Source organism: Callithrix jacchus, chromosome 5 (assembly GCF_049354715.1).
Source record: "Callithrix jacchus isolate 240 chromosome 5, calJac240_pri, whole genome shotgun sequence".
Taxonomy (NCBI): domain Eukaryota; kingdom Metazoa; phylum Chordata; class Mammalia; order Primates; family Cebidae; genus Callithrix; species Callithrix jacchus.
Window position 1 is genome coordinate 135,768,146 of NC_133506.1, and position 25,013 is coordinate 135,793,158.

Below are 25,013 nucleotides of genomic sequence, written 5' to 3' on the forward strand. Positions count from 1 at the left end.
GAAATCTGGAATGGTCTCAGGCGGGGAGGCTCTAAAGGAGAGTCTGTTTCCTTGCCTTTTTCAGCTTCTAGAGACCGCCCGCACTCCTTGGCTCTCGGCCCCTCCCTGGGTCTTCAAGGCCAGCAGTGGCCGGCAGAGTCCTTCTCACACCTCATCTCTCTGACCCTGACTCTCCTGCCTGATCCTGCGATGGCACCAGGCCCACCCAGATAACCCAGGACCATCTCCCATCTCAAGGTCAACTGATGAGCAACCTTAATTCCATTCCCAACTTTAATCCGTGGCCAGGTAACCTAACATATTTACAAATTCCCTGGATTAGGACATGGGCATCTTTGGGGGCCATTCTTCTGCCAACCATACCAAGCTGAGGACACTGTAAGGAGCTGGGGGACCTCCAACCTGCTCACCCACTGACTGTGAAGCCCCCAGGCAGAGTGACTACTCTTTAAGCAGTGGGGTGAGGGCCGCGGCCTAGAGCTGAGGAGAGGAGCACGCCTGAGCCCCGATGTCCCTGAGGGCAGGGAGAATGGACACAGGGGAGCTGCAGGCTGGTGCCCAGGACCTGCCCAGGGAGCTGCCTCCAACCCAGGCCTGGGTTTCCTGTTCTGGCCTAAAGGGCTCTATCAGTTCCCAAACAGGAAAACAAAAAGAACAGAGATGCAAAAGTCTCTTCCAGAAACCTCCTGGAGGCAGCCTGGAGCCACCAGGGAAGAGGTGTGGCCCCACCCTCTTCTCTTGCTCATTCTGTGCCGTGCACTGACCTCAGAGCCACCTTGGGTCAGGGGCCAGGATGCAGTGGTCAGCAGGACAGACCTGGTCCTGGAAACCTGTGGAGCTGACAGTTCCCACTCACCAGAGGGACGCAGCTCAGGCCCACTAGTGACAGGCAGGGACAGAGGTAGGCAGGGTGTGGAGGCCACGGGTGAAGCCCACAGACGATTATTCTCCTGGCTGTGTCCCCACCACGCTGCTCAGGAGCAAAATGCACTGAGCCCGGTCACCTGCCACGTGGCCAGCAGAAACTGGTTCATCTGCTTTGCCCTGAAAGCCCAAGTAACAAAGAACAGGGAAACGGCGACACCATATTCAACACGAGCCAGATACATGCAAACATGGATTGAGCTCCTCCTCCCCCTGGAAAACATCTGCTGCTGACATGCCTTGGATGAGGCCTCAGCTCCCGCTACCTGCCCAGAGCCAGGCAGGGGCCCTGCGCATCTTTCTGGGAACCCCAAGCTTTGCAAGTCAAAGGGTGATATGGAATCCTACGGGCAGCCCAGCTCAGGCCTCAGGCCCCGGGCAGCAGGGCTTAGGGAAGGCAGCTCCTTCAGTCTCATCACCAGGATAAGCCCCTGCGAGGCCGCTATGACTTCTCCCAGCTGTGCTGAACTTCAAGTTACAGGATTAATTCGGAAGAGAAAGACACTGGCTGCACACAGAAGCCACGTTCAGGATGTACCCGGAAAGGCTGGGCCCAAAGATGAGCCTCTACACAGAAGCGAGAACAGGACAGCAAGTTGTATTTAAAATGAAGGAACTAGGGCTTGGGGCATTCACTGCAGGGCTGGGATCTTGGACCATAGGGAAACAAGACCCTGTAACCGGATGGGACCATCACCGAAACCACAGTAAGGGAAAACCCGGTGGCCTGTGTGGCTGTGACTCCTTTTGCAACTGTCCAGCAGTCTCCCCGACTAGCACCCACTCCCCGGAAAACCACAAAGCCTCTGCCTCCAAGGAGAGATCACCTGCCATATCTACACCCTTGATGGTAAGTTTCAAAATCTGATTTTCACCCCAAAGAGCCAAGGAAGTCAGGCCTCGGAGAAGAAACTCAACTCAGAGGTGAGCCTGGATCTGGGACCAAGGCAAGACTAAGCCCAAACGGTAAGGGAAGATGCAGACCCAGCCAGTAAACCAAACACCGCCCGGAGGCTGGCTCAGCTACCTCCTACTTCTCTGCATCCTGCAAACACCGATGCCTGAAGCTTCTCACCACCTGCGAGTGAAGGGAGCAAATGCATCACAAAACTAAACTCAGGTTGAGAGGACGTATTAACAACCCCCAAGAGCAACACAACTGATCCTGCTTAGAGAAAGCATTTTAGTTACAGAAGACAAAAGGCAAGAGGCTGCCAAATGACATCTGTAACGAACGCCCTTCCCCTCACTTCCAGAAGGCTAAAGTAATGACAAACTGTATCAGACCACTGAATTCAGGCCCACTCAACGTGCAAAGCAGCCCACGGCTGAAGCGGGCTTGGCACCTGCAGTACACTGGCTTCACTGTGGCCAATCCAGAGCGACCATGGAGAAAATACTGCCACATTCAGCGTCTGCAGCCAGGCAGAGCAGCAGACACAAGCAGCATCCCCTTCCAACACCTGCAGACTCACTGCCCAAGGCTCAGCAAGAGAAGGACAGGCCGCCCTGGCCGGACAGTGGATTTCTATTCTTTCTCTTCTCTTTTCTGTTATTCGCATGACGGAAGCCACCTCAAGCAGACATCGAACTTAGTCTTCCAGTGGCCCGATTTCTCTCATCCTCTGAGGATGGTTATGTAAGTACCAAAGACAGAGTAAAGAACGTATTTCAAATCAGATGCCACAGACAGCTATAAAAGCAGATTTATTAGAGAAGCAAGACCAGGTGCTCAAAGGACAGACAGGATAAAAACACCAATAAAGCCAATAGGATCGAAAACACCACCACGGGTATGAATGGAAAAAGGCTTCCCACATCTTCGCCCCGTATTTTTGGGAAGGTACAAACTTGTGCTCTCTCCTGTGCGCTGGCCTCATCAACAACCGAATATAATGCAAATGCAATAAAAATGATGTACAACGAACAATTCCATCATAACATCACTCTCTGTCCCTGTCACCTTCACATCCCAGGGCCCTCCACCCCCACCACCTAATGCTGGATGAAACGAAGTAGCTGATCTTACAAGAGAATTTAGGCCTGTGACAAAATCAGGGTCCCTCAGCCAGGGAAGAAGGGGAGCTAAAATCTGCACAGGAGATGGTGTTGCCAGGCAACCTGATCAGCTCTGCTCCCCACAGCATCCTGCAGGGACCCAGCCCCCGGCCGAGGTACAAAGAGTACAAATATGCACAAACGGTGAATCCTACGTCTGCCTGGAGTCACTTTCCACCTGATGGACCAACAAATGTGGACTGAGGAGTCAAAGCACAAACACAAAATGTTTTGGGTCAATCTAGTTAAATGTGGAAAATCCAAATAATGGTCATTAGTATCAACAGGAATTTAAGATGCGTCAGGAATTCAATGCTTCCCAAAATCCTTGCACCAAGTCTTTGAAGTAGGTAGTACTGTTATTCCTACTTTACAGATGGGGAAATTAAGGCACTAAAGTATGTGCCAGAGGAGTTGGGTTTTTTTAGTGTTTTGGTTTTTTTTGAAACAGAGTCTCACTCTATCGCCCAGGCTGGAATGCAGAGGCTGATGATGGCTCACTGTGACCTTGACCTCCCGGGCTCAAGCTATCCTCCCACCTGGCCTCCCAAGTAGCTGGGACCATAGGCACTCACCAGCGTGCCCAGCTAATCTGTTCACTTTTTGTAGAGATAGGGTCTTTCTAGGTTGCTCAAGGTGGTCTTGAACTTCTAGATCCAAGTGATTCTCCCAAGTACAGGAATTACAGGTGTTGGCCACCACACCCGGTCCAGGGTTGGTATTCGAACACAGCAGTCCATCTTTCTAGGCCATGTTCTTAACCACTGCACCTTACTCCCCAAAACTGGGCAGTGCAATTGTAGGTAGGTTCTGCAAACAACGCCTTTGTCCTGAAGCCTGGGGGATGCCTTCCAGACTAAAGTGAACTGAGATTAGCAGCTAGTGAGGACATGGGATTAGTCCCACCTTCCTGCACTTCTATCAACCACTTGGCAGGATGTCTGTAGATGAATGGTGGGCACCCACCACATGAGAGGAGGCAGTGGTACAATGGTTTTCTAGAGCCGGGATGTGCTGGGCCTAAGGCCTACTTCTGTCACTCTTACTGCATGAACTAGGGGCAGTTACTTCTCTAAGTATCACTGTTCCCATCTGCAAATGGGCATATCTGCAGTCCTCACTTCATAAGCTTGTTTTGTGGGTTAAGTGAATGCATGCATGATAATTAGGAACTGCTAACACAGTCACCATAATTGCAAGAGAATTAAATAATTCCACAGATAAAAACTTTCTTTTTTTTTTTTGAGACACAGTCTTGCTCTGTCACCTGGGCTGGGGCGCAGTGGCACATCTCAGCTCACTGCAACCTTCGCCTCCCAAGTTCAAGCGATTCTCCTACCTCACCCTCACCCAAGTAGCTGGGATTACAGGCTGGAGCTACCACACCGGGCTAATTTTTGTACTTTTAGTAGAGATGCGGTTTCAGCTTGTTGGCAAGGCTGGCCTCGAACTCCTGACCTCAGGTAATCTGCCAGCCTCATCCGTCCTCCCAAAGTGCTGGGATTACCTGCATAAGCCACAGTGTCCAGGCATAAAAACTTTCTTTAGCCACAGTCTCACCATAAAAATGCCACTTACAAAAAAATATGCGCAAAAGAAAACACAACCACCCCACTCAGGATACAAACAACCATTTGTGAACTTTGTAGTTAATACTAAAAGTTACTCCTCACTTTACTCTTCATTTGCAAAAGCTTTCGTGGTTCTTAAAAGTGTTTAGTATTCACCAATTTTACTGTTAACGTTTCTAATGAGGATTTGCTAAAACTGAGGCATGGATTTGAACACGTGCTCTGATCGATCGGAAGCAGATTTGGAATGGAATCCCCAGCCCCCGTCTCTGCACCCACCCTCTGGCAACATGCTGCCTCACGTGAGCATCTTGAAGACCGATTTCCCTTTTTATTCCAAATAAAGGAATTAGGTGTCTTCGGTAGAAAACAAAGTAGATCTTTAGGCTCAAGTCGCAGAGGCTGGCCAATCAGCCCAGCTTCTCATATGAACTCGACCCAGGCAATAGAACAAACTTTACCATAAGGAAGACAAGACTAACTTTTGTTAGGTCTTTTCTATTCATTTTCTATTTCTGAATCGAATCTACTACTTTGTGGTCAGCATGCAACACCAGCTTCCCAGTGTGGGAATCACAGGATTTCATCATTCAGTGGCTTCCGGCAGATCCCCTAGGTTACGTTTCGCAATCTTCAGTTGCCTTTTTTTTTTTCTTTTTCTCTTTCCTTCCTTTCGTTCTTTTTTTTTTTCTTTCTTCCCAAAAGAACAAGGGAGGCGAGCCCAGGCGGAACGGAAGTGAGTATCCCGACACGCGGATCTCAAGCAGCCCAGACCGCCTAGCCCTACAGGCCCGGAACGCTGAGCGCGCGCCGCTGGGGAGACGCACACTCCGGGGGCTGTGTGGGCGCGCGCTGGCACCCCACAAGTTCCCATGCCTATTCTCCGCCGATCCAGCCAGACAAAGACCGCAAGTTCCCCGGCCCACGGCTCCAGGCAGGCGGGGACCAGTCTCCCCGAATTAGGCCCGTTCCGGGCCCCCGGTGCCCTCACCCGCCGCGGGGGGAGTCCCTGGGTGCCCCTGTGTGATCGGGATCCTCCCGCAACGCCCCCGCTCCTCCTGGCGCCCTGCGCCCCAAGGACTGCGGCCGGACTCCGGCCCCTCCCCGGTCCGGCGGCTGCAGGCCCACGCGCCCCACGTGCCCCACGCGCCCCGCGCGCCCCCGCCCCAGCTCCGCCTAAGAGCCCTGCCCGGGACTCCGTGGACCCCTCGGACCCCGCCCCCGCGGCCCCGTCCGGGCTCCGATACCCACCCGGGTCCCGCTGCGGGGGCCGGATTCGCGCCGGCTCTGAGAGCCGCCACCGTCGCCTCCGCCGCTGCCGCCGCCAGTGAGGCGCGGCGGGGCGGGGACGCACGGGGAGGCCCGGCCCCCGGCCCGCCCCCAGGCCCGCCCCCGGCCGGGTTCCCGCCCGCCTTCTGGCCCAGCCCTGGGCGCAAGCCCCTAGTTCGCTGCTGGCCCTCCCTCAGGCCTCACCGAGCCCCGGCCCAGGAACTGTGCCCCGGCCGGAGCCCCGCGCCCCCGGGGAAGACATAGGGCCCCTCGGACGCTCCGCGAGCGCGATTGCCCTCCGCTGCTGCCCTCTGCAGGGAAATTTCGGAAATTTCTCCTGTTTGGGGCTAGGAAGGGACGACACCCTCGGGAAGACCCCCGGGCGTCCCTACTTCCCAAGGACTCTCCGTAGGACCCCTGGAGAGGAGCACCGGAGCCCCCCAGGGCCGGAGATGGAGAAGCGCGCCAGGCGCGGGGCACCCGACCTCCGGTACCCCAGCCCGCCGGCCACTCCCCGGCGCTTAGCAGTACGGAGTCCCGGGGTGCCCGGCCGGTCCCTCCAGGGCCTCGAGACGCCCGCTGGGCGCACGCAGACGCCGCTGTCGCTTTACAGAAACGAGTGCGGGCGAGGCGGGACCCGGGCGCAGAGAGCGATCAAGGAAATGCACCGTCGTGCTCTGATCGTAGTAGTCTAAGGGATGACACCTCGGAGGTGGCACAAAGGCCGTTTCGCCCCCGGAGGCCCCCGCCCTCGCCGCGCGCGTGGTCCTGGCCCCGCCGGATGTTGACAGCGTCGCCTAGCAACGCGAGATGGCGGAGCCCGGCGGCGCGGCCGACCGGTAAGCGGGGTCGAGGGGCCGCGGGTCTTGGAGCCTCCAGGCCGCGCTCCCCGGTCACCGCGCCTGGTGGCCCCCGCGTCGCCCCCTGCCTCGCCCCTTCGCCTCCACTGCCCCTTCCTCTCGTCTGTGTCCTCCTTCTCTCGCCGTTTTGCTGGCCTTTCCTATCCACCGCGTTCATGCCCCCACCCCCGCCAATCCTTCTCACTTCCCCCCTCCTGTCCCTTTGTCCTCTCCTAGCCTCCCTCTTTCCACTACTCTAAGCGCGGGACTCTGTCTCAAACTCGGACCCGCTGGCTCTGCAGTCACCATGGCAACCACTCGGCGTAGCGATCCCTGCGCGGAGCCCTCCTGAGAGCAGAGGGTCTTGCAGGGCATGGGTCTGTCGGATGCAGCCCCTGACCTTGCGCCTGGGCCACTCGCTGTGGCCGGAGATCAGGCCGGTCCCACTCCTTTCTCTTGCAAGGACGGATCCCCTCTCGCCGGCTTGGGGGGTGACCCACGATGGGAGAGGTCCCTGCGGCTAGGCGGCCCCGCGATGGACCGCAGTCACCCTCCTGGGGCCTGGGTGGAAGCACTGGGCGTGCACAGGGAGGGCGGCTGGGTGAAAATCCACCCACCTCTGCCACCCGGCCTCTGCTTACTTAGGCTGTTTAAGAGGATAGAAACAATTTGAAAAAAAAAAATTGGCCTTTTTACCTTAGACATTTCCATATTCTTTCATTTTTTTTTAATGTGGGTCTGTAGGTACTGACACAGAAAGACTAAAGGTATTAATAAACTGATAGGCATAAATGTAAAACAGGAGGTATAGTTTGATCTCTAATAAAGGGTGTGTGTGTTTAAAGCACAGAAAAAAAAAATGTTGAAAGACTGTAGTCCTAAATATTACCGATGATTATCTTGGGAAGGAAAGGGAAGACCACAGGACACTATCACTGTCTGTCTTGAATGTATCTGTATTCCTTTGACAGATAAAAATAGCTTGGATCAGGCCGGGCTCGGTGGCTCAAGCCTGTAATCCCAGCACTTTGGGAGGCCGAGGCGGGTGGATCACGAGGTCAAGAGATCAAGACCATCCTGGTCAACATGGTGAAACCCCGTCTCTACTAAAAATACAAAAAATTAGCTGGACATGGTGCTGCACGCCTGTAGTCCCAGCTACTCAGGAGGCTGAGGCAGGAGAATTGCCTGAACCCAGGAGGCGGAGGTTGCAGTGAGCCGAGATGGCGCCATTGCACTCCAGCCTGGGAAACAAGAGCGAAACTCCGTCTCAAAAAAAAAAAAAAAATAGCTTGGATCTTTAATTTTCAAAAGAAGCATATATTTATATATATATATTTAAAGTGAACCACGGCATTCTTGTGCTACATAAATCATGGAGATACTCCGGGTCCCTAGAACGCTCACCCTGATCACGCTACTTTACTATCTATTTCGTTTCCCCGGTTCTGTCCCAGACACAACTTTTCTGGGATGAGCTAATCCTGCTGTTCCTTCGATGTTTTATGAATTATATTTTTCATTCATTCATGGAGCTTTGTGTTTCTGGCACCTCCGCCACCAGACAGGCACGAACTAGTGCTGTGGTTCCTGAAAAATAGGACCAGGTCATGACAACAGCCTGCAGGGGAGGCCAAGAAATAATGAGTAAATCAAGAGACAGGCAGAATTCAGGAGGTGGAAAGTGCCAAGAAAAAGAAAACGATTGCTTGAAACTGTTCAATTATTTCTCTAAAACCAGGTCTCATCCGGAAGATGGATCAGCTTCTGGGGGAGAGAAGGAAGGGGATGATGAAGGCGACATGGTAAAATGCCCTGTGGGAAGTTATTCTGGGCTTGTGTTTACTAGGAATTAAAGAGAGTTAGAGGCCAGGCACGGTGGCTCATGCCTGTAATCCCAGCACTTTGGGAGGCCAAGGCAGGTGGATCACCTGAGGTCAGGAGTTTGAGACCACCCAGGCCAACCTGATAAAACCCCGTCTCTAATAAAAACATAAAAATTAGCCAGGCGTGGTGGTGTGTGCCTGTAATCCCAGCTATTCGGGAGGCTGAGGCAGGAGAATCACTTGCACCCAGGAGGTGGAGGTTGCAGTGAGCCAAGAACGTGCCATTGCACTCCAGCCTGGGTGACAGACTGAGACCTTGTCACCAAAAACAAAAAAAAAAGAAAAGAAAACAGAACAGATACATTGAAGCTTGAAACATCTCTTAGTGATGGTGAGAAGGATATAAATGCAGTTTTCCCATTGGTGTAATTACACTATAAAGAATAAAACCTCACAAGGTCCTTTATACTTTGTTTCCTGATTTTTTTCCTGCCTCACCTTTGCAGGGGTCACCACTAGAGAACAACAATGGCCAGAAAAGTGAAGAAACTGCTGGTAGCACAGAGCGCCCTGAAGAAGTCACAGCCCCAGCGGAAGCTGCAATTGAAGAGGAGGTCGAGGCTGAAGTTGAAGGACCTGCTGGTATCACAGAGCGCCCTGAAGAAGTCACAGCCCCAGCAGAAGCTGCAATTGAAGAGGAGGTTGAGGCTGAAGGGGGCGTTGCAATCGAAGAGGAAGCCACAGTGGAAGAGGAAATTGAGTCTTATGGAGATGCTGAAAGCAAAGAGGAATATGACTTTATGGAAGCTGCATCCCCCAAAAGGGAAATCAGTGCTACAGCTACGACTTACTCATATTTCAGTCCTCCTGGGGAACCGCCCGGAGAGGAGTCATGTGAGAGGCCTAGCAGGGAGGCTGGTCTCGAAGGATCCCACCCAGAGGCCACAGGTCCATCAGAATCCAGAGAAGGAAGGGTCACCTCTGCAGAGCCATCCCACGGAGTCTTAGGCCCGTCGGTACAAATGGGCCAGGTCACCCCTGGGTCAGCGGTGGGCAGATTGGTGAGTAGCCCTGAGTTCTGTTTTGTGCCAGTATCTCACAGCCCACAGGGTTTGTCACCCTATGCAGGGAACTTGGGGATACACTGTAAATACAAATTGCAATCCCTGTTAGAAATTTCTCAGCAAGGCCAGGTGCAGTGGCTCAAACCTGTAATCCCAGCACTTTGGGAGGCCAAGGTGAGTGGATCACCTGAGGTCAGGAATTCGAGACCAGCCTGGCTAATATGGTGAAACCCCATCGCTACTAAAAATATAAAAATTTGCCAGGTGTAATGGGCCACACTTGTTGTCTCTTACTCGGGAGGCTGAAGCAGAAGAATCGCTTGAGTCCAGGAAGCGGAGATTGCAGTGATCTGAGATCACACCCCTGCACTCCAGCCTGGGTAACAGAGTGAGACTTTATCTAAAACAAAAAAAAAAAACGAAGAAAGAAGACTGTGTTTTCCTTTTTAGTTAGTTAATCTGGTAGATCACATTGACTGGTTTTCAGAAGTTAAAGCAACCCCGCATTCTGAGATCAACACAGGGAGCGCTCTGGAGCAATGTGAATGCCTGTTCCTCATTAAACCCTCGGTTTATTCATATTCTTCCATCTGTGTAGACTCAGGCCTCTCTGTGTGATTCACTGGGTTATAACACACATTACGTATTTTGATGCTCAGCTTGGCCAGTGACAGCCACTGAAAGCAGCTTTTGTGCCCTCCGAGGCGCCTCCATCCTTCTGTGAGGACTCCCTTGCTTTCTGGCATAGACTACCCAGCCTCAGAATCAGACATTCCTCCAGGAGCCCTGTTTCTGTTAGTGGAAAATAGAACTTAGAAGGTATGACTTGGATGCTGGGGTCCTCGTGGACGCTGGGGTGTCGCTGTCCCCAGGCCCTCTCAGTGGCAGGAGGTAGGGTGTGTGCTTGTACTGTACAGACTTCCCCCACGTTTATACATGCAACATGTACGCAGACGTACAATCACATCTGTATTTATCGGCATACATCCCCGCCCTGGCCTTGGCTCACAACAGTACCTCTAATTCCATCTCACCTCCATAAGGGATCCCTCCCGATTTTCTCCTCTTCTTTTTTTTTTTTTTTTGAAACAGAGTCTCACCCAAGTAGCTGGGACTACAGGCACTCACCATCATGCCCGGCTAATTTCTGCATTTTTTGTAGAGAGGGGGTTTCACCATGTTGCCCAGGCTAGTCTAGAACTCCTGGGCTCAGTCGGTCTTCCCACCTCGGCCTCACAAAGTGCTGGAATTACAGGCATGAGCCACGGTGCCTGGCCTCCTCTTCCATATTTGTAGCTCCTTTCTCCCACAGGGAGAAGCCTCTCCCGTGATCCTTACTGTATTCACTGATGCAGTCTATCCCCCTGCACGTCACCAGCCCCCACTTTGACTGCCTTAGCTGCCCCCACCCCCAGCATAGCTTAGGTTTCAATTGTTCTGGAAGAGGAGAGAGGAGTGTGGAAGGGAGGTGGGGGAAGAGGATGCTTTATACTTCTGAGCTCCGACTATGGGCTAGACACTGTTCCCTACCTGGATCTGTGTTGTCTCAGAATCCTGACAACCCTGAGAGGTAGGAACGATGATTGTACCCATTGTACAGATGAGGAAACTGAGGGGTGAAAGGTCACTGCATCGTCACCCAGCTGTTGTGACAAGTGGTAGTTCTTGCTTCAAGGCCACCGTTCTGAATCAGAAAGCATCCATCCCTCCCACTCACCTACCCTGGAAACCTCGAAGACTTTCTAAAAGTCACTTTGGAGAATCGCTTGGTTCAGGATTTGGTAAGCCCTAATTAAGTTTTATGATCACAAGTGACAAATATAAAATTGAAACCACTTTTAAAAATTTATCAACAACAGGCCAGGCATAGTGACTCATGGCTGTAATCCCAGTACTCAGAGGCCGAGGCAGGCCAATCACTTGAGACCAGGAGTTCGAGACCAGCCTACCCAACATGGCAAGATCCCCATCTCTACTGAAAATACAAAAATCAGCCGGGTGTGGTGGTGCCTGTAGTCCCAGCTACTCAGGATGCTGAGGCACAAGACCCACTTGAGCCTGGTGGGTCAGAGATCGCAGTGAGCCAAGATCATGCTGCACTCCAGCCTGGGTGACAGACCCCATCCGGGAAAAAAAAAAAAGAATTTAACAACAAAACGAGGGTCTCCACCTCTGTTGAAGTGAAGTCTAGGTCACTTGTTGAGCTGTAAACCCACTTCCATCCTTGGGCCTAGTTTCTAGAAAATACACTGAACAAAGGGCAAGGACAGCCTCTGAGCAAGCCCTGCTGCCCCGGCTCTTGGTCTTTAGAGTAGGACAGCGGGGGGCGGGGGGGGAGTGGTATCCAGGTGTGTGCGTAGACGCCCAGCAACCTCTCCTCAGGAGAAGCCCCTGCTGCACACTCTGGAGATGGGTGTCGACCCTGGGCTCTTGTTAATGTTGTCATAGTTCCAGATGCCTCAGAAATAGTTTCTAGAGTCAACACCATCTGAGGAAGCGCAGGGAGGCCATGCATGGGCTGGAAGCAGAGGCAGCCGGGGCTGAACGTAGCCGGGGCTGCCTGTGCAAACTCTTTAGCATCTGTGTGGCTGCCTCCTGCTATGGATAACAGAAATAACTAGAACCTGACGTGTGGGTTATGGCAAGGGCAGCGTGAGATGAGCTTTGTAACACTGTGTTGTTGATGGGCAGCTGGACCCTGACTTACCATCTGTTCTTACCAACATCCAACCGTTCATCAGCGATCATTATTGTCAGTAGGAGTAACTGCAAAAGTCTCTTTTAAAGCTAAAATGGAGGGGAGGCCAGGTGCAGTGGCTCACGCCTGTAATCCCAGCACTTGGATCACTTGAGGCCTGGAGATCGAGACCAGTGTGGACAACATGGTGAAACCCCATCTCTACTAAAAATGCAAAAGTTAGCCAGGTGCAGTGGTGCGCACCTGTAATCCCAGCTACTCGGGAGGCTGAGGCACAAGAATCACTTGAACCCAGGAGGTGGAGGTTGCAGTGAGCAGAGATCATAGCCCTGCACTCCAGCCTGGGCAACAGAGCAAGACCCCATCCCAAAAGTAAATTAATAAGCAAACAAGTAAATAAATAAAGCTAAAATCAAGCCAGGTGTTTTTTATGAAAGGAAGACATTTTCTCATGGAAATGTCCCTAAAGGGGGCTGCTTTGAAAGGAGAAAAGAGGAAACAGTCCCTGTGGGAGACCCCGGCCGGGAGCCGAGGCTTTTCTGCATGCTTTCATGAAGCAGGTGCTCAGACAGGCAGTTTCCATCTTCATGGTGCCCAGCACGTGGAAGCAAAAGATCCCACAACTCATGCGTTCTCAAGCCCACGTGTTTATACTTAGCTACAGATCCAGACAGGCAGAAACCACTCCTTTATTATTATTATTTTTATAGAGTAAGGGTCTCACTCTGTCGCCTAGGCTGGAGTGCAGTGTTGCAATCATAGTTCACTGCAACCCCCAACTTCTGAGCTCAAGTGGTCCTCCCTCCTTAGCCTCCAGAGTAGCTGGGATAACTTTTTAAATATTTTATTTAGTGATGGGGTCTTGCTATGTTGCCCAGGCTGGTCTCAAACTCCAGTCTTTCTGCTTTGGCCTCCCAGCATGCTGGGATTACAGGTGTGAGCCAGGGAAACCTCTTCTGAATTCCTTCTGTGGGGAGAGTTAGTTGTTTTCCATTTTTAACATTTGTGAAAGTCAAATGATCTTTATATCCAAATGATTTCCTATTACTTTGACAATTATGTTAAGTTTTGAGCAATGTATCATCCGATTATAACAAAAAGAGGGAGGTTCTGTAAAGGAAAATGATATTTATTTGGGGATAGGGCATTACAATGGGAATTCGGGTTCCATAGTAAACTGTTTGCATTCAGAAAATCAAAGTTGATATGGGAAAAATGAGGAGGATGACATCATTGTTTTGCAATAATTCCCCTGGGCTGTAAGGATGAGTGACAGGGTGGCATCAGTCCAAGTTTGGACAGGCAGTTGCTGGGTAGCTGTCCTTGCAGAAGTGTTTTTTTTTTTTTTTGAAAGGTTGTGATGACCTTTATGCAGCATTGTGGATTTTGCAGAGTCTTTTGTGATAGCTTTTGTTATGAGAAATCTTTCCCTTACTGGCTTTCCCCGGCTCTGTTTTTCGGGGTTTTTTTTTTTGGTGGGGGGGTGGTTTGGGGATAGAGTCTCCCTCTGTCGCCCAGGCTGGAGTGCAGTGGTATGATCTTGGCTCACTGCAACCTCTACTTCCCAGGTTCAAGGAATTCTCCTGACTCAGCCTCCCCAGTAGCTGGGATTACAGGCGTGCACCACCTCGCCTGGCTAATTTTTGTATTTTTAGCAGAGACGGGGTTTCACCATGTTGGCCAGGCTGGTCTCGAACTCCTGACCTAAGGTGATCCACCCTCCTCAGCCACCCAAAGTGCTGGGATCAAAGATGTGAGCCACCACGCCCGGCCAGGTTCTTTTTAAACACAGGTGTCTGTATTTTGATTCTGACAACTTTCACAAAGGTAATGAATTAAAATTGAATACTTCCTCAGTGGCCATTCAGCCCTCGTTGAGTTAGTTTGGATTGTTCTTCCTGTAGACAGGGTCCACAGAGGAGCCCCCACCGAAGGTCTTCCTGACAGGCGCGAGGCACCGGCACCGCTTCCGGCTGAGCCAGGGGAGCAGCATGGAGTCCTCAGACCTGGAGGAGTTCTTCTCACTGGAGCCAGGTGCCGTGCCCCCCACTCCAAGGTCACCCTGCCCTGGCAAGGAGCAACCTGCATCGGCCCTTCCGTGCAAGTGACACCACTCGGGTCATGGGTTACCTGTTTTCCGGGTGGCTGTGAGCTGATAAAAAGATAAAAATGTTATTAACAGATACAGATAACACTTATTGGACAGTGACTGTTTGATCTCATTGAACCCTAACAGTGACCAGTGAAGTAGGAGCCATTCTCTATTTTACAGGCAGGTCCCCTAAGGGCATGAAGGCACTGGTCCAATTAGGTGGCAGAACTCGGCCTTCGCCGAGATACAGCTATGCCCAGCGCCATCCCCTGACGGCCCCTTCTCGCTGCCTCCTGGTCTCAGAGGGAGGAGGGCTGTGACAGCACCCCCAGGCCTGCGTCTGTCTGTGAACTTTCAAAGGCTTCCAGAACCCCTGTCTTCTTATGTGGTCCTGGCATCCCAGCACTGTGGACATGGGAGGGCAGATCAGGAAGTTGCAGATTCCCTGTGATACTGACGTGCAGTTGGTCCAAAACCTTGCATTACTTGCAAGTGACATGAAAACGCACATATCTAAACTAGGAAAAAGCAGGCTGGGCACAGTGGCTCACACCTGTAATCCCAACACTTTGGGAGGCCAAAGCTGGTGGATCACCTAAGGTTGGGAGTTCAAGACCAGCCTGGCCAACATGGTGAAACCTTGTCTCTACTAAAAAATACAAAAATTAGCTGGGTGTGGTCGTGGGCTCCTGTAATCCCAGCTACTCAGGAGGCTGAGGCAGGAAAATCACCTAAACCTGGGAGGCAGAGGTTGCAATGAGCTGAGATCAAGCCACTGCACTCCAGCCTGGGCAACAAGAGTGAGACTCTGTCTCAAAAACAAACAAAAAACAAAAAAAAACACAATTAGCCGGGCACAGTGTGTGCACCTGTAACCCCAGCAGCTCGCCACTCCTGAGGGAGTGAGGGAAGCTGAGGCAGGAGAATCGCTTGAACCCAGGAGGCAGAGGTTGCAGTGAGCTGAGACTGTACCACTGTACTCCAGCCTGGGCAACAGAGCAATACCCTGTCTGTAAATAAATAAATAAGTAACAAACAGAACAGGGATCTCTGCAACCTGGAAGCATGGAAAAGCCAAAACTAGAGCCTCATTTATTATTTCCTTTCTTTTGCAGTCTTTTTTTTTTTTTTTTTTGAGACAGAGTCTCTCACTCTGTCACCAGGCACGAGGCTGGAATTCAGTGGTGTGATCTTGGCTCACTGCAACCTCCATCTCCTGGGTTCAAGCATTTCTTCTGCCTCGGCCTCCGAGTAGCTGGGACTACAGGCACACACCACCTTGCCCAGCTAATTTTTGTATTTTAGGGGAGACGGGGTTTCACTACGTTGGCCAGGATGGTCTGGATCTCTTGACCTCGTGATCCACCTGCCTTGGCCTCCCAAAGTGCTGGGATTACAGGCCTGAGCCACCGCGCTCGGCCTCTTTGGCAGTCTTATCAGCTGGTTCACATTTTTTAAAAAATTCAGGCTGGGCTCGGTGGCTCACACCTGTAATCCGAGCACTTTGGGAGGCTGAGGCGGGTGGATCACAAGGTCAGGAGATTGAAACCATCCTGGCTAACAGGGTGAAACCCCGTCTTTACTAAAAACACAAAAAATTAGCTGGGCATAGTGGGGCACACCTGTAATCCCAGCTACTTGGGAGGCTGAGGCAGGAGAATTGCTTGAACCTGGGAGGCAGAGGTTGCAGTGAGTCAAGATCGCCCCACCACACTCCAGCCTGGGTGACAGAGTGAACCTCTGTCTCAAAAAAAAAAATTTCAAATCTAATCTATTAGTTAAGTGGCTATCTTTCTATTCACTGTTTATGTATAAAAAAGCCTCTCTAAAATAATTTCTTTCCTGCCTACCTTTAAAATGGGACCCTTTCTCTGGAATGTGTGGAGTCCATGAACAGACAATTCAGTGAATGATGTTTCCAACCCACAGGACGTTCGGATGCTTTTCTGTCACTTTCCCATTATGCTGCCTAAGGCATGACAGCCGCTGTGCCATTGATGCCCCAGAATAGAATCACTGAGCCTTGGCCAGGCATGGAGGCTCACACCTGTAATCCCAGCACTTTGGGAGACTGAGGCACGCAGATCATGATTTCAAGCCCAGTCTGGCCAACATGGTGAAACCCTGCCTCTACTAAAAAATACAAAAATTAGCCAGGCATGGTGGCGTGTGCCTGTGGTCCCAGCTACTCAGGGGGCTGAGGCAGGAGAATCACTTGAACCCAGGAGGCAGATGTTGTAGTGAGCCAAGGTCGTGCCACTGCACTCCAGCCTGGGTGACAGAGCAAGTCTCAGAAAAAAAAAAAGAATCACTGAGCCTTATCTCCAGCAGCTCTGCAATGGTGTCTCTGTCCCTCCCCCATTGATCCCCCCAGGGGAGCCTGATGCCCCCCCCAGGGAAGGAGACCTGCCAGAGTCCTGGGACCAGATCCCACAGTCCAGCAGCGAGGAAGGGGCCATGGCGGAGAGAACGGAGTCCGAAGAGAGTGACGAGGAAGCGGAAGACCAAGAAGGGTCCCAACTGGTGGTTTTGGACCCAGACCACGTAAGGAAGCCTTCCCAGGTTTTGTTTTTGCCTACACAGATGGAGAGTGACGCAGGCCGCTTTCTCTGCCTGCATCGTGGCCCACTCCTGATCCTGAATACTGTACTTGTATCTCACCCATTTGACCTGCCACTTCATAGGGTAGTCTCCTCTGAGGTTCATATGCCTAAGCCTGTGTTTCTCAGCCCCAGCACCGCCACCCCCCGGGGCCGGGTCACTCTGCTCTGTGTCTTGCATGGTATTGAACAGCAACCCTGAGCCCCACCACCACTACATGCCAGGAGCATCCCCCCTTGGTTGTGACAAAAATGTCTCCAGGCCGGGCACAGTGGCTCACACCTGTAATCTCAGCACTTTGGGAGTCCAAGGTGTGTGGATCACCTGAGGTCAGGAGTTCGAGTCCAGCCTGGCCAACATGGTGAAACCTCATCTGTACTTAAAATACAAAAAAAAATTAGCCGGGCGTGATGTCGAGCACCTGTAACCCCAGCTACTCGGGAGGCTGAGGCAGGAGAATCGCTTGAACCTGGAAGTGGAGGTTGCAGTGAGCTGAAATTGCACTCCAGCCTGGGTGACAGAAAAAAAAAAAAAAAAAAGTCTCCAGTCAGTGCCAAATGTTGGGAGTGTGGTTAAGGGGTAAAAGTGCCCATCTTAGGAGCCACTGCCTTGAGGGTGCCAATTGGATCACGGCTCCCTGCCCCACCCACTGGCAAGGGGAAAGGCAAATGTTGATTTCATTCACCCATCAGGAAAGCTGCAGGGCTCCAGGAGCTGCAGGAAGATGCTGGGGCTGCATGGGGAAGTTCCCTCCCCAGACCACTGCTCCACCCCACCCTCTGGCCCAGCTCACCATCATTTTGCCAAAATATGCACCCAGCTCTGCAAGTGCCTGAGATGAGACCATGAGGTGCCTTTAATTTGTGGCTTCCAGAGTATGGGTCCCAAGCAGAAGCGGGGAGCCCTCCGCATGGAAGTCGTGTGTGCCCTGCCAGAGGGAGACTTTCGGCCACCTGGCTGAGCCCTGCCTGGGAGGGGCAGAAGGGCAACCAGGAAGGTAACCACATGTGCTTTTCTGTTGTTCTAGCCCCTGATGATAAGATTCCAGGCTGCCCTGAAGAACTACCTGAACCGACAGATTGAAAAGCTGAAACTGGACCTTCAAGAGCTGGTGTGTATCCATCCAGCCTCCCACCCCGGCTGGATGCCTGCGTCCTGGTGACCCTGCTTCCCTGTTTGGTCCAGGTGGTGGCCACCAAGCAGAGCCAAGCCCAGCGGCAGGAGCTGGGGGTGAATCTCTACGAGGTGCAGCAGCACCTGGTGCACCTGCAGAAGGCCCTGGAGAAGAACCACGACCACCACTCACTCGTGGTGAGGGAGCGCAGGCAGAAGGAGGAGGAGCTGCAGACAGCGCGCGCGCTCTACACCAAGACCCGAGCTATCGCCAATGAGGAGCGCAAAAAGCGTAAGGCAGCCCCAAGGCCCCACACATCATTGGGTCTTGGAGGGGTTTCCCCAGGGGCGTCCCCAGGTGCCATGAACAGGCATCTAGAAAAGGAAGATGTGGTCGGGCACAGTGGCTCACGCCTGTAGTCCCAACAACACTCTGAGAGGCCGAGGCTGGCAGATCACGAGGTCAGGAGTTCAAGACTGGCCTGGACAACATGGTGAAACCCCGTCTCTACTAAAAATACAAAAATTAGCTGGGCATGGTGGCACGTGCCTGTAATCCCAGCTACTCAGGAGGCTGACACAGGAGAATCGCTTGAACCAGGACCCGGGAGGCGGAGGTTGCGGTGAGCCGAGATCGTGCCACCGCACTACAGCCTGAGCTACAGAGCAGGACTCTGTCTGAAAAAACAATTAAAAAAAAAAAGAAGGAAAAGTAAGATGTGTGTGTCCTGGAGGGGTTCCAACCCTTTTTAGGAAGGGAAGGCACATAAATATCTTTTTTTTTTTTTTTTGAGACATACTTTTACTCTGTCACCCAGGCTGGAGTGCAGTGGCGTGATCTTCCCTCACTGCAACCTCCGCTTCCTGGGATCAAGCCAGTCTCCTGTCTCAGCCTCCTGAGTAGCTGGGATTACAGGCGCCCGCCACCACCCCTGGCTAATCTTTGTATCTTTAGTAGACATGGGATTTCACCATGTTGGCCAGGCTGGTCTCAAGCTCCTGACCTCAGGTGATCCACCCTCCTTGACTTTCTAAGTGCTGGGATTACAGGCATGAGGAATCGTGCCCAGTCATAAATACGTTAAATGGCACCTGTAGGGCAAAGCAGCAAATGCTGACGCTGCTAACGGCCACGGTGTAGAGACTCAAAACCGACAGAGCTCCGAGGGTAGGCAAGACCAGGAGGCGGGAGCAGAGCAGGCGTGCTGGGGTTTCGACAGGTGCGAGTTCGAGAGTGAGGCCGAGGCTGACACGAGGGTGAGTGCGTGGCCAGGGCCCGGCCGTCACAGGACACGTGTGGCAGGTCAGCCGGGAGCTTCAGATCAGATGAGACAGTGGGAGCACGGCAGAGCTATGCCACATTACTGCTAAAGCAGCGCCCTTGCACAGAGCCGGCCACGTAGGTGACTGAGGACAGTGGCTTCCTCTCGCGGCTACGGAATATTCAGTCTATACTTTTCGATGTTTTCAACTTCCTCACTTAACTCTGTATTACTTTCATAATGGGGACATGACCTACATGAATCTGGAAAAAACAGAACCACATGGCCAGCCCCGTTGTTCTGAAAAGAAACTTTTTTTTTTTTTTGAGACGGAGTTTCACTCTTGTTGCCCAGGCTAGAGTACAATGGTATGATCTTGGCTCACCACAACCTCCACCCATTGGGTTCAAGCAATTCTCCTGGCTCAGCTTTCTGAGTAGCTGGAATTACAGGTATGTGCCACTACGCCTGGCTAATTTTGTATTTTTAGAGACGGGGTTTCTCCATGTTGGTCAGGCTGGTCTTGAACTCCCGACCTCAGGTGATCCTCCCATCTCGGCCTCGAAAAGTGCTGGGATTACCGGGATGAGCCACCACACCCAGCCCGGAAAGAAACATTTTAACTCCTGAGAAAAGTGGAAGAGGTTTCTAAAAATTTCAGAGTTAAGCTAAGTGGGCACTTATCAAGAACCTCTCTCCAGTTACCATCAAATTAATAGAAAACACCAAAAGGAAAGAACATGACATCCATGCTGAAATGAAAGAGCCACATCCTCCAGAAGTAATAGAACTTACACCGACCTGAAGGAGGACGCATGCCCCCACCTGCTCCCCATGCTGCAGTGAGGCCAGAGGCGTGGAGCTGGGGTGGACTGCCTGCTGGCTCCCCTCTACTAGGGCTCAAAGAGTGGGTGTGATTCTGAAAAGATCCAAACGCTCTGGTGGACTCTGTGCTCCCTGGAGATTGGGAGAGGCCGGAGCCAAGGCTCTTCAACCCAGCAACACCTGCATCAAACAGCACCGTCTTTGCCTTCTCAGAACTGAAGAATCTGGGCAACGGTCCCAGCCCTGACAGGGGTGCTGACCCTGCACAGTCCCTTAGGTGAGACGTGGGGCCCCGCGCTGGAGAAAGCCCACGGTCACCTGCCTTGTCTGGGAGGGAGACGGAGCCCAGCAGTCGCTGTATTAGGGTTCTCTAGAGGGACAGAACCAACAGGATAGATATAGACAGAGAGGGGAGTTCATTAACTCACAGGATCTCGCGGTCCCACACAGGCCATCGGCAGGCTGGGGAGCAAGGAGAGCCAGTCCAAGTTCCAGAACCGAAGAACCTGGAGTCTGATGTTCAAGGGCAGGAAGCATCCAGCACGGGAGAAAGATGTGGGCTGGGAGGCCAGGCCAGTCTCTCTTTGCGCATTTTTCTGCCTGCTTATGTTCTCGCTGCACTGGCAGCTGATTACGTGGTACCCACCCAGATTGAGGGTGACTCTGCCTTTCTAGTCCACTGACTCAAATGTTAATCTCCTTTGGCACCGCCCACAGGGACACACCCAGGGTCAATACTTTGTATCCTTCAATCCTATCAAGTTGACACTCAGTAACTAAACCTTCACACCAAAATGTGAGTCACCAACCGGAGATCCCCAGACCTGAGAAGAAACAGGCAAACCCAGCCCTGAGTCTGAAAACAGAGCATGCGGAGGTGCCAGCGGGCAGTCTCATGAGATTGCAGAGGACGTTCATCCGTAAAGAGAAAAAGTGTTAGGAAAAGGGGTATGTGGAATTTAAAAATATAATCATCGTCCCCTCAAAAGACACTAGATAAATGAGTGCAGTTGAAAACTGAATTTCTTAACTAAAAAGCCAGTTTGAGGATCCTCCCCAGAAACAGAGCAAAACCCAAAATGATGGACAGCTTGAGGAAGAGACAAAAGACATGGGCAATAGAGAGAAACCATGTCCATAAGAGAGAGGTTTCAGGAGATGAGAGGCAATAGCCAATGGCGCCCAGGAGAACAGATGCGTGAGCTCAGGAAAGACGAATCTGCAGACATGAAGACTGTGACTGGCCACGCAGCTGGAGGAGAAAATAAGCCTGCCCAGATATAGCTAGTGTGAGTTCCAAATTCCACGGCAAAAGAAAAAAACGCTGCAGGCTTCTAGGCGGGAAAACCCAGATGGCCTCTTGAGGCCAGGCCTGCGCTGTGCTTTAATCAAGGTCTCCGTCCGCTGCCCCTTGGAGGAACCAGGGAGAGCTCAAAACCAGCAGGACCCAGCCCAGCCCAGGTTTCAGACTGATTTGTTCTGGGAAGGACCAGGCATTGATTGTTTCTAGCTTTCCTTTTTACCTTGAAGCTTCCAGATGATGCTAACATGTGGCCAGGGCAGATCTTAAATGTAAATCGCAGGATGTCAATGCTGCGATTTTTTATTTTATTTTATTTTATTTTATTTTTGAGATGGAGTCTCGCTCTGTCACCCAGGCTGGAGTGCAGTGGCATGGTCTCACTCACTGTAACCTCCCGAGTACACTCCCTTTAGTCCCAGCTACTCGGGAGGCCAAGGCAGGAGTGTGCCACCATCCCTGGCTAATTTTTGTATTTTTGTTGAGATGGGGGTTTCACCATGTTGGTCAGGCTGGTCTCGAACTCTTAATCTCGTGATCCGCCCGCCTGGGCCTCCCAATGCATACAGAATTCTAAGTGAGAAGGATCATTAGCATTTAACCTACATGCCAGTTATAGACTCTGGAAATTAACAACAGGAAGCCACGTGTGAAGACTTCCGTCTGCAAACGAATCTGCCCAGACAAAACCCATGACAGTTTATTTACATTTCCACCAACAAGACTGAAAACAGATATTCTGTTCAAGAAGCTAAAAAGAGGCAAATAAGCTGAAAGAAGTAGAAAAAGAAACCAATAAGGATCAAAAGCAGAAGCTGATGAAATAAAAAATGAATTGACTTCATAAATAAAACTGCTTTTTTTTAAGTGACCAATTAAGCTTATACACTGCTGGCTTCTCTGACAACAGAAAGGAGATCATGCAGGTAACAGTGTTGGGAATGAGGACACCTTAGGGGAGGGTTTTTGCTTTTGTTTTAATTTCAAGAAAGCTATGCATTGTACTGGTTTCATCATGGAAAATTGAAAATGCCATCAAAAATCTGTTTTCCCTAAATGTACTCGTACTGGAAGGTATTATGGAAGCCTCCTAGTAACCTTTCAAGGATCAAACACTTCCTGTGTTATCAAAGCTCCGGGGGATAGAAGAATCCGGAAACTCCCCGCAGGCTGGTCCTGCAATGCTTAGTGAAAGGCTGGCGGCAAACTCGGACAGCATGCAATCAGGAAACTAATGCAGCCTTACGATCCTCAACAAAACGTTAGCAAATTAGGTAGAATTTACTTCTGGAATTCACACAGGAATACTTCACAATTTAAACATCTACTAATTTAATGCATTATATTTATAAATTCAAGGATGGAGGCCGGGCGCGGTGGCTCACACCTGTAATCCTGGCACTTTGGGAGGCCAAGGAGGGCACATCACCTGAGGTCAGGAGTTTGAGACCAGCTTGGCCAACATGGTCAAACCCCATCTCTACTAAAGATACAAAAATTAGCCAGGCGTGGTGGCACACACCTGTAATCCCAGCTACTCAGGAGGCTGAGGCAGGAGAATCGCTTGAACCCGGGAGGTGGCGGTTTCGGTGAGCTGAGATCGTGCCACTGCATTTCAGCCTGGCTGACAGAGCCAGACCCTGTCTCAAAAAAAAAAAAGTAATTAATTAAAAAATAAATAAAAGGATGGGGAAAAAAGAAAAAGGCTTCCTGGGTGGGTGCCAAATGCGTGTTTCATAAAACTCATCATCCATCCCAAACTAGGATAGAAGGAAAGTTTTCAGTATTTATCAGAAACTAACAAGAAAATGTTACCCAGGGGAAAGACTAGACCTAAAATCAGGTGTGAGATGCGGGCGCCTGCTAGCACAGCAGTTACCCCGAACTGCAATGGAGCCTCCAGCAGTGCAAAGAAAAGAAGACAAAGAAATGAGATCTGGACCTTGGAAATGAAATGCTGAAATTCTCAGCCGCTGCTAATGAAAGAGACAACGCTTGGTGGCTCACGCCTGTAATCCCAGCACTTTGGGAGGCCAAGGCGGGTAGATCACAAGATCAAGAGATCGAGACCATCCTGGCCAACATGGTGAAACCCCGTCTCTACTAAAAATACAAAAATTAGCTGGGCGTGGTGGCGTGTGCCTGTAGTCCCAGCTACTCGGGAGGCTGAGACAGGAGAATTGCTTGAACCTGGGAGGCGGAGGTTGCAGTGAGCCAAGATCGAGCCACTGCACTCCAGCCTGGCACCTGGCGACAGAGAGAGACTGTCTCAAAAAAAATAAAAAGAAAAAGCTGATAGAAACCGTAAGAAATCGATAAAGTAGCTGGATACCAGCTCTGCAGTTTCCTTGTACTCCAGTGATATAGTTAGGAATTATAGCTTTTTAAAAACCTCATTCATAATAGCTATGACAACTCTAAAATACCCAGAAATAAGTCCAACAAGGAATGAGTGAGCCTGTCTAAAGAAAAACAATACATTTTATGAAAGTTCGTAAAACACATTTAAATAAATGGAGTGCCCATGTTACCAGCTGGGAAGATGTGTGATATAAAAACGCCATTTCCCTCCAAATTAGCAATAAATCCATTGCAGTTCCCGCTACCAACCATGGTGAGATGTTTTGGGTGAAATTAAATTTATTTAACATAATTACTTACTTATTGTGGAGAAGCAACAATTCAGAATTCAAGAGTGCTACAATGAAAAGGAAGTTTTCCTCTCTCTAGCCTGTCCCGGCCCAGCCACCAGGGCCCTCCACAGACGCAATTTCGATCCTTGTGGATTCTTTTTGCTTTTGTTTTCTTCGGAGCAGCATCTCGCTCTGTCGCCCGGGCTGGAGTGCAGCGGCGCGTAGCCTCAAACTCCCAGCCTTAAGTGATCCTTGCACCTCAGCTTCCCAAGTAGCTGAGACGACTCACGTGCCACCAGGCCTGGCTAATTTTTTATTTTTCTTCATATATTTTTTTCGTAGAGACAGGGTCTTACTGTGTTGCCCAGGCTGGTCTCTAATTCCTGGGCTGGGCTTACAGGATCTTCTTGCTCCGGCCCCTCAAAGTTCTGGGATTACAGGCACCAGCCACCCTGGCCAGCCCTTGTGGAACCTTATCGAGATATTTTTGCATATATAAGCAAAGTCACAAGGGTGTGTGTATGTGTATTTCTCTCTCTCTCTCATTAAACTAAATGGCTGCATATTATACCTACTGCTCTGTTCCTCATTTTCTGTCCCTTAGCAGCATGTGCTGTGGATATTCCACCTCAAAACATAAAAAGCACCTCAGGCCAGGTGCAGAGGCTCATGCCAGTAGTGCCAACACTTTGGGAGGCTGAGGCAGGCAGATCTCTTGAGCTCAGGAGTTCGAGACCAGCCTGGGCAACACAGCGAAACCTCATCTCTACAAAAAATGAAAAATTGGCCATGCATGGGGGTGTGTGCCTGGAGTCCCAGCTACGTGAGGGGCTGAGGTAAGCCTAGGAGGTCGAAGCGGCAGTGAGCTATGATCTCACCACTGCACTCCAGCCCGGGTGACAAAGTGAGACCCTGTCTCAGAAAACAACTAACAGGAA

At 51.2% G+C, this 25,013-nt stretch overlaps 2 protein-coding genes across 17 annotated transcripts in view; one reads left to right on the plus strand and one right to left on the minus strand.

Moving 5' to 3' along the window:
* The window catches only part of TBC1D16 (TBC1 domain family member 16), a 95,666-nt gene extending 89,784 nt beyond the window's left edge, over nt 1–5,882 (minus strand). For all 12 annotated transcript variants that reach the window (XM_078374856.1, XM_078374854.1, XM_078374855.1 and 9 more), the window contains exon 1: nt 5,805–5,882. The gene's annotated coding sequence lies outside the window, so the exon portion shown is untranslated. The remainder of the gene's footprint in view (nt 1–5,804) is intronic.
* Nucleotides 5,883–6,617: 735 nt separating this feature from the next.
* Nucleotides 6,618–25,013, plus strand: part of CCDC40 (coiled-coil domain 40 molecular ruler complex subunit) — a 65,764-nt gene continuing 47,368 nt past the window's right edge. For 4 of the 5 annotated variants that reach the window (XR_013536058.1, XR_013536059.1, XM_035301972.3 and 1 more), the window contains exons 1-7: nt 6,618–6,661; nt 8,403–8,466; nt 8,994–9,548; nt 14,154–14,283; nt 16,716–16,885; nt 17,970–18,053; nt 18,128–18,347. Coding sequence is in view for 3 of the 5 variants with exons in the window: in XM_035301972.3 (XP_035157863.2) it covers nt 6,633–6,661; nt 8,403–8,466; nt 8,994–9,548; nt 14,154–14,283; nt 16,716–16,885; nt 17,970–18,053; nt 18,128–18,347 (1,252 nt within the window). In the remaining 2 variants the exon portion in view is untranslated. The remainder of the gene's footprint in view (nt 6,662–8,402; nt 8,467–8,993; nt 9,549–14,153; nt 14,284–16,715; nt 16,886–17,969; nt 18,054–18,127; nt 18,348–25,013) is intronic. The other variant, XM_078374844.1, reaches the window with a different exon arrangement.